This window comes from Hoplias malabaricus, chromosome 14 (genome assembly GCF_029633855.1).
Source record: "Hoplias malabaricus isolate fHopMal1 chromosome 14, fHopMal1.hap1, whole genome shotgun sequence".
Lineage (NCBI taxonomy): Eukaryota > Metazoa > Chordata > Actinopteri > Characiformes > Erythrinidae > Hoplias > Hoplias malabaricus.
In genome coordinates, this window is record NC_089813.1 from 27,647,504 (window position 1) to 27,660,725 (window position 13,222).

Sequence of the window (13,222 nt, forward strand, 5' to 3'; positions counted from 1 at the left end):
TCCTGTTAAAACAAATGTCTGTGTGTCTGTATGTGACATGATAATTTCCTTAACAAGAACAGAAATGATCTTGAACAATGATTATACACGTAATTGATTCTAAACCCTTTGTCAATTGTATATTTACAGGTGCAATCTGTAGTTCTGCATTTACAGGCTTTGATCCATCTACTGATCTGTATATTTTGCTAGACCCATTCCACACTGTTTTTCAATGATGAAGACCACCAGAGAGTAGGTTTATTGTGGGGTTGGGTGATTCTCAGTACTGCAGTTAATTATATGTTAGCGTTTCTTTCCAAGTTCCTATATATGTTTACTACAAAACCACGCTTCCAGTTTGTACAACTTTACTAGTAAATAAATAATAAACAAATAAATAAATAAAAATTTTAAAAAGTACCTAAATATATAAAAATACCCTTAACGCTAAATGATGTGGTGATGTTAAACATTCTTAACACATTCATTCATTCATTCATTGTCTGCAACCGCTTTTCCAATTCAGGGTCGCGGTGGGTCCAGAGCCTACCTGGTATCATTGGGCGCAAGGCAGAAACACACCCTGGAGAGGGCGCCAGTCCTTCACAGGGCGACACACACATTCACTCACACCTACGGACACTTTTGAATCGCCAATCCACCTACCAACATGTGTTTTTTGACTGTGGGAAACTGGCGCACGAGGAAACCCACATGGACACAGGGAGAACACACCAACACTTCACAGACAGTCATCCGGAGCGGGACTTGAACCCACAACTTCCAGGTCCCTGGAGCTGTATGACTCTGTGTAACTGTGTAACTTGGTGTGTTCTCCCCGTGTCCGCATGGGTTTCCTCCCAAAAACACATGTTGGTAGGTGGATTGGCGACTCAAAGTGTCCGTAGGTGTGAGTGAATGTGTGAGTGTTGCCCTGTGAAGGACTGGCGCCCCCTCCAGGGTGTATTCCCGCCTTGCGCCCAATGATTTCAGGTAGGCTCTGGACACACCGCGACCCTGAACTACATAAGCAGTTACAGATAATGATAGCTCACCTTGTCATCCATGACTGTTTCTTCGAAAATTTGTTTGTTCGCTGGTTCCTAAAAGTGATATGGCATGAATGCAGGTTTTTCTTTTAATCTACACCTATGCTAAGTAAATGTGTGAATTTGCTCTGTGGCGTGATGCTCTCTCAGTTTGATGTTTTAAACATGGCTAAATATTTGTCTACAATACCACTATCACCTTTTTTAAAGCACCATCTAAGTTTACATTAATACTTTAGCCACAAGAAGGCAGTTAATCTTCTGATTTAGACAGAAACAGGATATTGTGGAAGGAAACTGAATTTATGCACAGTACCCTTTGGTTTTTCTCACGCAACTAAAGGCTTCTGTATTTTTGGTTCAGCTTGCTGTTATTTAGAGCAATAATTTGTTTATTTCCAAATTTCTTCCAAAAATGCCTACTTTGACTTTAATGGGTTTATATCCTACATTTTAAAAGTATGTTTTATTTTGTTTCTTTTCTCCTGGGGGCCAACTTGGGAGTTTCACAACAGTGAAATTTCATTTTTACTTGGCCATTTATATATATATATATATATATATATATTAATCCTTTAATGTAAAGCTAACATACGCACTTTTTTATTATTATTCCATGAAACACCCCTTATGTCTTTAATAAACATACGGTATGTGTGTGCCGTAGGCTGAAAACACAGATAAGTTTAAAAATTGTTGTTGTTTTGTGTGCTTACCATAACAAAGGATTTCAAATTGGGTTACACTAAGCTTGTTCAGTCTTCATTAATCAGCAGAATAGACTGGGAGTGTACAATATATTGGAACATTTTAACTGTGTGTGCATACTAAAAACAGCTTGTAAACACAAAATAAATACGCTTTCCTTTTATTAACACTAGAATGGCCAGGATTCCGTAACTACTGGAACAAGCACCATGGTCATTTTAACTGTCTAGTATTTGCATGCAGTATAAATAAATAAATATATGAATTCATTTTGTTACAATAGGTCATACAATGTCAGAAAGACAATAACAAATTGTATTAAGGATTATTTATTTACTGATAATTTTTAATGTGCAGTACTAGTTAGTATGCTATTGCAATATATGAATATATAATGTATTACATCATATATAGATTTACTGTGAAATAAAAATAATTTAAAACTTACTTGTAAATATAAAGAACAATAACACTTAAATATGGTTAACACAACAAATTGAAAGCTTATTTTATATACATAATGCCTAAATGCCATAATAGTGCCTTTTACAGCTAATTCAACAGCGCAAACATTTTCCAGGATGCTTTGTAAACTGTGGCCGCCTTGTCAAGGTAAAGACTGACGTGCTGAAAGAGCAATAAAAAACAGTTGGCTTGCGGACAGAGAGAGCGTTCATAATGTAAATGGTCAAAATGACCTGGTCTTTCCAGGTTTATGTGCTCAGAATGCTTTTGTGATTTGGAATATTAATTATATTAATTTCAAAGCAATGTTAAGCTAAAATATGCTCCAATATAATTAAAGTCACAGCTCTTTGGACATGGGAGTTTATTATGTGAAAGTTTTTATATCTAAACATTTCAAAAAGGTCCAAATGACTGTCTCTTCCTTTATACAGTGGTGTGGCTATTAAGAAACAAGTTGTGTTTCCTTTTCACACTCTGCAGCTCAACTAACCCTATGAAGTCAATGTGCTTCCTGGAAGAGATATTCCACTGGATGATTACATGTTGTGGTTAAACTTTACATCAGAAGAAAAGACATTAGATATCTATCTATTAACTGCTTTTTCATTAATGCCACAGATTCTTCATAAATGAAATATAAAACAATAAAGCTAAAAGCAGTATTTTTTTTATATATATTAAAAGTGTGATTTATATATCAATAAGGTTTATTATGTTTTTGTTGGTGTTCTCTCTGTCTGCATGGGTTTCCTCTGGGTGTTCAAAAAAGCACTCAAAAGTTTTGTGGTGTGTGTGTGTGTGTGTGTCATTACTGACAAAAACCTCCCCACATTTGAAAACATCCACTCTTCTTTGGACCAGAGGAACTTATTAACGTCAGAGATAAGAAGTGTGTGTTTCGACCCAAACTACAGATATTGTCAGATGAGTAAGACAGCAAACTAAAATGAGACATTACTGCTACTAAGTTCATCAAAAAGCTCAAATTTGACAAGGTATCTAGATATTTTTCCTCAGTTTGGCTCAGTGTGTTCCTTGCACCCAGTGATTCTGGGTGGGCTCTGGACCCATATCAAACCTGAACTGGATAAGTGGATACAGACAATGAAAGATTGAATGTTCTTGCTGACAAAATTTGGAAAAAAGGATCAAGGAAAATAACATGAAAAGTAGTACTGATATCATTGGTATATAATATGCCAAGTGTTATGTTGTGGCTTATGATGTCTCATTAAGATCAGTTGTTTCCCATTTTTAAACATGAGGAGATTCTCTGGTAAAAATAATAATAAAATAAATCTCTTTATATAAAATAATCTCTTTATCTGTTATTAATATACTTACTCATTCAGCAGTGCCACAATCACAGTCTAAACTTAGATTTTCCTGCTGAATAACAGATAAGAAAAACAGCAAGCAAAAAAAAAAGAGCCCAACAACAAAAAATATTGTCAGCTGTAGCCAGACGCTTGTGTAAACAGACAAGGAGCATTATTTAGCATTCACTTTCACATAGAGGAGAAGAGACAACATGTTGAGTCATGTTGGAGGGAGCTCATTCACATCTACTTTGGTCTGGGGGAAAAAAGTGATTTTTTTCAGATGCGACGAGATGTTAGCGATCAAAATCAAACTGAATTTACATTCTGTTCACGTGCAGTTTGAAAACAGGTTTTCAGATGGTTCTGGCTTTTAGGCCTTTTACAGGATGTCAACAAGACCAAGGAATTGATTGGACCAGGAGGAGAGTGCTTTGAACATTGAAAGGACCATGGTGGAAAATGTGAGCTGCTTCAAGTTCCTACATGTCCACATACCTGAGCATATTACCTGGTTAGTCAACACATCTTATATCACTTAAAAGCTCTTATGTAGGTTCTCCAGAAAGATGTACAGTGACATCAGAGCCAGAACCACCAGATTCAAGAACAGTTTTAACCGGCACTGTTAATGTGGTCACACCAGCCACAGCACAAACACACACATGCAGACTGTTTCTGATCACTCTGATACTCCTAGTTCACTCATTACATCTACAATGAGCTCCACTACCTCAAGGATATATGCACTTTGCACTTTATCTGGAACTCCCTCCACTGTACATAAGCTATCTACTACTGTATACACTACCCCACATGAACAAACTGTACTCTTCAATCAGTTCATACTTTTCATACAAAGTCCATTTTAATTACTAAATTACTTATTAATTAATGTTTAGTTTTAGTGTAGTAACATATTTGGCACTTTAAATTTGACCACTGCCTTCATGCACATATATGTGCATGCTCATATTTATATTTATTGTATTATATTTAATGTCTATTCTATTTATTATCTATTTAATTTGTCTTGTGTTTTAACTATTGTCCCTGCACTACTGTCCATTTCTGTTACTGCACCAGAGAAGTGTGGTACTGTACATACAGTGCCCTCCATAATTATTGGCACCCCTAGTTAAAATGTGTTAATCTCACTCTGAAAAAAATTAGAAAAACACCACCTTCAATTCAAGTGAAAAAAAATAAAAATAAAGAAAAAATCCTAAGAAATAATTATTTCCCATAATAAAAAGCTGAAGATTGGTCGTCAATGGGACTTTCAGCAAAATATCGACCCTAAACATATGGCCAAATCTACTCAAAAGTGGTTCACAAGGCACAAAATCAAGCTCCTCTCATGGCCATCTCAGTCCCCAGACCTCAACCCAATAGAAAACCTGTGGGAGAGTGCATAAGAGAAGACCCAGGACTCTGGAAGATTTAGAGAGGTTGTGCAAAGAGGAAGGGTCAAAGATCCCTCTTTCTGTATTCTCCCATCTTGTGAAGAGTTATAGGAGAAGATTAAGTGCTGTCTTGATGGCAAAAGGAGGTTGTAAAAAGTACTAACACCAGGGGGCGCCAATAATTGTGGCAAACATGATTTCATTTAAAAGATTTATTTCCTAATGTGAGATTTTTCCCCCACCAAATAAAGGCACTGGAATTAAAGCTTAGATTTTTCTCTTTTGCTGCATTGTTGTCCTATATATATATATATATATATATATATATATATATATATATATATATATATATACTTTTTTATTTATTTATTTCTTTTTTAAGAATTTATTAGAAGCCAAAGAACACTTCTTAACCAGGGGTGCAAATAATTATGTAGGGCGCTGTATCTGTATAAATATAATGAAATTGCAGTTGAATTGGATATATATTTGACATTTGGGAATGATTTTATATAGCATGAAAATGTGTTACAGTGTAACCATATTGTGCGGCATAGAAACTTTTTTTTTCAAAAAGGTTACGTACATACGTCTTTTCCCCCAGAAATGTCACTGTGCAAAGAATCATTTAAGCATACACACACTGTATAGGACTCAAGCTGATAAATAGAACTGCTTTCAATAAAGAACCACTGAGGGACCATCATTTTTTAAGAGTGTAGTGTAGGGGCTAATAAAATCAAACTGCTTCCTAAGCTTGGGGTGGTTATGGGGGTGGAGTTGTAGCCTTGAAGTGTTACGACATTCTCTCGAGAAAACTGTCATTTTGGGTCAGTGCAGAGCTGTGAGTGGAAGTGCTGAGAAAATGGCAGACGATAACACACAAGGACCTCAATCCCTCCAAGGACAGTCTATAATTAATTACATTAAAACAAGGAAAGGCATCATTCTCCTGACCGAGAGCGTAAGTATTAATTGATTATCACTTACAGACCAGGCGTGCAGCAAAGTCGCGTGAACATAAAAGAAAAATATGTAACTTTAACCAGGTAACTTTATTACAGTTGTTACTATGCTTTTTAGAAAATTAGGGAATTAATTGCTTAGTAGTCATTGATTGAACCAGCCGTTGTAAAAGAAAACTAAAAAATAGAACAATATATGGCAACTTAGGTTTTGAGTGCTTTTTTTAAGACAGTTTCGAACGTTAGTAAAGATTTGCAAAAGCCCATTCAAATAAATTGCCAACTGACACATATATGCGCAATGGGATTGTATTCCGAAATTGGATCTAAATTTCCACTTAAGAGAATGACCAACCGGACACTGAACCCTTTTCAGATTCCTTTCACGGTCAATGTATGGGTTTTGGGACTCACTAGGGGCGCTATCGCACCATCTACACGTTCAGAGCGTCGAGCGCCACCCTTTAGGATGCAGTTTTTGGGTGTGAAAGGATTTTTTAATGGAAAAATCTATACCATGCACATTCCAATATAGTCAACGGTGTCATATATATTGCAAGTAGAGGTGGGCGGATCGATCCAAATATCGATTTGTTTTTCTTCCGCTAAAGTCTGTGAGCGAGGCAGCGCAGAGCACCCCCCCCCCTCTCTCTAATTGCAAATGGGATGTGTTGACCTCTCTACATTCCAGCCCAAAGCGTGGGGGAGGGTCCAAGCATCCAGAAGGAGCGTAAAAGGTCCAAATTACATATATAACATGGCTTTCCCACTTATGTCATTTATTATTTAAATTTTTATTTTTTACACAAATACGTTTGATATCCCATTTGAAGCATATGTATCCCAATTCACATATACTGCCCATGGAAACATGAAATTTAATTACTTTTTGTATTTTTAACATCCCAATCCCAATATATTTGAATTGCACGTAGTATATTGCAACTGGACACTTGTATAAAAATGTTCATATGCTCATATTATATTGTAAATGGGATGTTGGTCCAATTAGCATATACTTTGTGATATATATATATATATATTGGGAAGGACTGGCGCCCCCTCCAGGGTGTATTCCTGCCTTGCGCCCAATGATTCCAGGTAGGCTCTGGACCCACTGCGACCCTGAATTGGAAAAATCCCTGAAAAAAGTTGAATAAAAACAGAGGCCTAAGTGACAGTTGGAGAGGATTTTTCTGGAATAAATTTGCTACGATATTACAGGGGGCTGTATGACATATGACATATTTGATATGTTGTTCCGATATTAGCCGGCAGTCGACGCTGTGAAGTCAGCAGACCCCTGTAAACCCTGTTTCTGGACATCCCACTCCCAATTTATTCCCATTCAAAGGTCATATATGGCTTTTGGACACCTCTTAGAAGGGTCCGATTGATCCCAAATTGTAATATGTTTATGATGGACACTCCATGAGATGGTGTGTGAAAAGGCGTAAGCTTAGGGTGTTGTTTTCTATGAAAAATCCCTAAAAAGATTCCATTGTTCTGTGCACACATTTGAATGGAGACAGAGGCCTAACTGACAAGTCAGAGGGGATTTTTCTGGAACTAATTACATTTTTTTCCATACTGGGCAAGGTCGCAGTGTCACGGATCTTCGATATGTTGTTCGGGGGTCCGAGATGAGTCCGCAGTCGAAGCAGAAATGTCGGCAGCCCCCCGCATACCGGTTTCCGGACATCCCAATTATATACTAATAATTTGTGTCAAATATATTGCAACTGGGATGGTTAAAGTTAAGACTGTATACATTTTGGGAAAACATTTTATATGGTTAATAAAATACATGTTTCCATACAACCCAAGTCCCCCTGATCTTTTTTCTGTAATTAGTACTGTAAAATTCCACTGTCCAAAACCCATATATTTTTTTGATTGGAATATATTGGAAGTTGGATCATCAGATATCGGCTTAGGAGTGAGATAGCTTGAAAGTAAGACCAGTTTTCTCTAAGTCTGAGTCTCATCAACTCAGGGTGTGAGTTTGGAGATGATTGGAGAAAATAAATATTTTCACTTAAAAAAAAAACTCAAAGGGTGACCCCTTTTAGTTTTTTTGAGTGAAAATAGTTATTCTCTCCAATCTTCTCCAAACTCACACTGAGTAAGATAGACTCAGACTTAGAGAGGAGCGTTTGTAAAAACCTCATATGTTGTTCTGAAGCTGAGATCTGACAATCCCACTTCCAATATATTCAAGTCAAAAAAAAAAATATGGATTTTGGACAGTGAAATTTTACAACTCCAAAGACAGATATGAGATCAGGGAGCCATGGGATGCATGGCTAAATGTTTTTTTAGGCATTAAAATTATGTTTTCCTTAAAAGTACTCTGATGACTTTATGTAGTGATTGGACACCATCCCATTTCCAATATATTTGACACATTCAGGATATCCATAACCTCGGGATATACGTCACCTCAATCCCAATATATTTGACTGCAATGGATTATATTGGAAACGGGACGTTCAGGGCGCCACCTGGTGGGCCCAAATTTTGAGGAATTTTATCTCCCACCACGTGAGGAGCAGGAACTCGGAGAGGGCCGGGAAATACCAGGCGGGTTCCCCCCAGTGCCCAAGACCCACCCCGGCTTTGACAGCTAGATGGTAGCAAGATGAGATCTCAAATTCGCATTTCCCGTATTGCCTTGTCTAAATTGGCTGGCTCTCCCTTTTAATTTGGTTAAAATCCGAAATATGGAAAAATTACCTTTAACCTTTACTTTTTTTGTACAATGCATACCCTTTGAATTATAAGGTACTCTATGAGGAGAATCTGGGGGTAAGGCGAATTGCTGAAGGGCACCTAAACCATGGATTGAATCCTCTTGCCCCCAATTTTCGTGCCAGTCATTGGGATCAAACCAGTGGCCTTACAGCTCCAGACCCACTTCTCTAAACATTAGACCATGTAGCCTCAGATGCTCTCTTGATGATATCTTGAGCTCACTTGAAAGTATTTGAATTCACTTGGCGCTCACTTAATATTATCTGGGTCTTTATTTATTATAAAAATAAATGATTTAGATATTGCTATGAACATACTTGACTTGTTTCACAGTAATGCATCATGAAATGCAAAATTCATTCTACTGTTGGCAGATGAACTTTAGTTAACCCTATGAAGAGGATGTGGTTCCTGGGGAGGATATTCCACTGGATGATTCATTTATACAGTTAAGGTTCCATAGAACATGAAACAATTGAGGTGAAACTGCCTTTTTAACAGTCTGTCTACTGCTGCATTTCCATCCATGCCATATAGTCTGTATAAACTACAAATAAAAAAAATATTTTGAAAGCAGTATTTTATAAACTTATGAATTTGTACCACTTTTGATTAAGACTACACTCATAATCATCAGGTCTATGAATCAATTAAAATCTGTTTATTAATGCATATTATATATCTTGTTATTGCATTAAAAGTCATTAATAACCAATTATTGCACATAGGGCAACAGTGACCTGCTGTTTGGCAAATAGTGAACCCACATCTATCTATACTGTTAAACTTCAGATCATGGCAGATACTGTCCCTACTTTGTCTTCCCATCAGTTGACATTAAGCCAGTCAGCTTCATCTCATGTTTGTCACTAACTAATCTTTTAACCACCGGGGTTAATAGTTTAACCGACAACAGATTGTCTTTTTATGAATTAAGGATTATGTGGTTAACCTTAACATATGCAATGACTAAATTCACATTCTCAGGCCTGGGATTATACCTCATTATGAAATTCTCTGTATGTTTTCTGACATTTTCAGTATTAGACATAAAAAGAGGTCACTGTTGCCCTTTTGATCTCTGTGTTACAAGTGACTTTTTAAATGGCTTTTAAGGAGTTTACAACCTAATTAATAACCATGTCATAAACAAGTTTTTAAGCCCTTTATAAACATTTAGAAACTTAGTCAATTTAGTCTTATTTTAGTGCTCTCTATATAAATATGCCTTTGTGTGTGTGTGTGTGTGTCATTACTGACAAAAACCTCCCCACATTTGAAAACATCCACTCTTCTTTGGACCAGAGGAACTTATTAACATCAGAGATAAGAAGTGTGTGTTTCGACCCAAACTACAGATATTGTCAGATGAGTAAGACAGCAAACTAAAATGAGACATTACTGCTACTAAGTTCATCAAAAAACTCAAATTTGGCAAGGTATCTAGATATTTTACCTCGGTTTGGCTACTATGCTCTAATTAAAAGGGTGAAAACAAAATGGACATCTCTGGTGCCCATTTTATACAAAATAATGATAAAGTTGTTTTCTTTCTAGGTTTGTTTGTTTCTTTTTATTTCTGTAACACATGCTGTAAATCTACCATTAAATTCACATTTAGAGAGGTACAGGTTTTTGTTAGAAGAATAAAATTATGGTGTGCAATTAGTCAGTTGCGTTGCTCCTAATTTTACCTTGTTTGTTCTGTTTATGGAAAATGGGAGATCATCTAACAAGGAGAGGAGTGTTTGTAATTTCAGTTTGTAAGTGGCCAAGGATGTGTATATATTTTTTGACGCTCTTGCTGATTTGCTGCTAATTCTGCCTTTGTACACATAGGTGCTGTCCTTGTTCATCATAATTTGCTTCTCCTGCTCACTGTATGGGCAATACATCATGGTGCCCATCTGGGAGTTGGTCTCCACCCTCATTATCTTTTTCATTTTTGCCCTGGATCTGCAAAATCTCTTCAAATTCATAAATTTTCCATGGACAGTAAGAGACCAGCAAATACATATTTTCCATTCTATAATCCCTTGATGATGGATGTAAAGACAACTTCAGTCTATTGTTAACATATTCTTAAAGTTCTTTATCACAAAATCACATTTCATGTGCATACACATACATCGTAAAACGTCTTATCAGAATTATATTTATTTATGATTTTTTTTTTGTGGGTGTGGGTAATTTCACTCATGTCAGCTCAAATTATTTTTGTAGGACTTTTTCAGAGCAATCACCAGCTGTATCATCTACTTCATCATCTCTCTCCTATGTGTGTTCAGTCGGTGGAAGGACGGTCCACAGATAACTGGAGGGGTAAGATGTTAATGAAGATCTAAATGTGTGTACTACTTAAACAAAAGTGTTTCTATATAAAAATATATACAATATGTGGAAACTCACTACTTTAGGTAGAGGAGAATGAAGAGACAATATGCAAAGTATATTGCCAGTTGGTATTAATGATTAAGTAAGGGTATATTATAAAATGCAATAAAACCAATAATGTCTTATTTGTTAATTCTCTTGAACTGTGAGGCTGTGCATGTGCAGAATGGGACTTGGCATTGTCTTGCTGAAATAACAATGGACAGCAAATGACATGCTCATAATTGAGATACACAGCTTTAAGTGTTTTATGCACTTTTGTGACAAAAAGAACCACCAGAGCACAAAACAAACTGAGCACAGAAATGCAGTATTTATTTGTTTTATCACCTCTATGGATTTTCTTGTTTTGCTGCTGAGGCTGTTTATACTGAAAAGTTTCACTTGTAAAAAGCAAGGCAAATTATTTTGAATGTCTTTCCATCTTGCAGATCTTTGGAATAATGGCAGCGGTTGTTTATGGCTATGATGTTTTCCTCATCTTAACAGACATCAAGATCAATAAAAGACAGAATGAAAATGTAGTTAGTAAGTATTTTCTTTTTTTCTCTGCTGAACTCTGAAATATGCAAAGGCAAAAATGGACATTAAAATATAGCAATAATGAACGATGTTATATATTATCTATAATTGTTTTTAGATTGGCCCACAAAAAGTTAGTATATTATGTTAAACAAAGTACAGAATATGCAAAACTAACCCTATACTGTGGAATCATTGTGAGTGTACATGTATTTTGTAACTTTTGATAACATCCTGTTATTTATGTTAATTATGAAACTCAAAACAGCAAGTCCTCTACATACGAAACCTCAGCTCGCAAACATCCATGTCCATTTGTATATAATTTGTTTAAATAAGTGAAAAATTCAAAATCCCTTGTTTTTAATAAATGCTGAGTAGTCACGTGCATATAGCATACCATTTAGGCCAAAACTTTTTGAAATCATTCACCTGGACATACATCTGATATGAATTTCCTTCCTCCCACTAGTTGTAGGTGTCTGACGACAGTCCACATGAGGATGAAGATATGAAGCAGAACTGAAGATGTCCTGAATGAAGAGGTGTGGGGTCGGCATGACAGCATCAAACTCTCATCTCTGAAAAAAAACACAACAAAGGGACTATAAGAAAATTTTTGTATATTTTTGTATGACTATAAGATTTTTGTATATTTTTACTACTAAATTTTTTACAGCCCACTAAATACTGGGTAAATGCAGAGTAAGTACATGTTAAGTTAGCTGTAAGATAAAATAAGTATTGAGTAAGTAAAGGGCAAGATACTAGAAATGTGTGATTATTTCTGGGTATTATTACTGGGTAAGTACAGAGTACATACATATTAAGTAAGGTGTAAGAAAATGTAAGTATAGAGTAAGTAAAGGGTATTGCACTAGAAATATATGGTTATTACTGGGCATCTTACAAAAACTTACAAATAATGCACATAACTAAGTCCCGAATCTATTGTACCTCTAAGCATAATTTTAGATTACAAAATTTAATCATGTATTACAGTTTATGCAAGTGACTATTATTGCCATTTTTTATAAATAAGATATATATCATTTAAGATTATTTGCAATGCACATAGAGGGAAGGACATGGTCAGTTACTTTCATTACATACACTAGCAGAGTTTTATGGTGCTATAGGTTCGGGACATGTGATTTACCACAATAATCATCATCACTTAGGAGATGTTTTACACTGCTTAGCCTATATGTATTGAGGCATTATATGTACATAGCTGAGTAATTATAAAATTATGAAATGAATTGTAAGATACCCAGCAATAACCACATATTTCTTGTATCATACCCTTTACATGCTCAGTATTTATTTTATCTTATGGTTTACTTAACAGGTATCTTTTATTTTTACTTCAGTGTTGGAATGAACATTTAACAACTTTTCAATCCATGAAACTATGCCTTGCATTTGAGATCTCCACTTTCAGTATTTTCGGACAAATTTACATTTTGATATTGGAGGCTTATGTGTGGAGGCTTATGTCTGGTTAATACAGGTTTTCTGTCATTTTCAACTTGTTTGGAAAATTTATAAAAGGGTGTTATTTGACTTTGAACAGTACATGTGTTTTTTTCTCTTCTGTGAAGACCAGAATTAATTTACAATGAGTCTTAAGTGTTCAGTGCATTTTACATTTA

The 13,222-nt window shown here is 35.7% G+C and overlaps 1 protein-coding gene across 2 annotated transcripts; it reads left to right on the plus strand.

The window, feature by feature from the left end:
- The first annotated feature begins 5,765 nt into the window (after nt 1–5,765).
- plp2a (proteolipid protein 2a) lies at nt 5,766–13,159 on the plus strand. 2 transcript variants are annotated; one of them, XR_010795391.1, is made up of 6 exons: nt 5,767–5,896; nt 9,026–9,131; nt 10,491–10,646; nt 10,875–10,973; nt 11,477–11,573; nt 12,040–13,159. XR_010795391.1 is itself a non-coding variant. In XM_066644867.1 (5 exons), exons 1-5 carry the CDS (start codon nt 5,798–5,800, stop codon nt 12,051–12,053), a joined length of 465 nt encoding a protein of 154 aa, XP_066500964.1. In that variant the 5' UTR covers nt 5,766–5,797; the 3' UTR covers nt 12,054–13,152. The 2 variants fall into 2 exon arrangements, 1 of the variants encoding a protein (XP_066500964.1); XM_066644867.1 differs by lacking the exon at nt 9,026–9,131 and having other exon boundaries at nt 5,766–5,896; nt 12,040–13,152.
- The last annotated feature ends 63 nt before the right edge of the window (nt 13,160–13,222 follow it).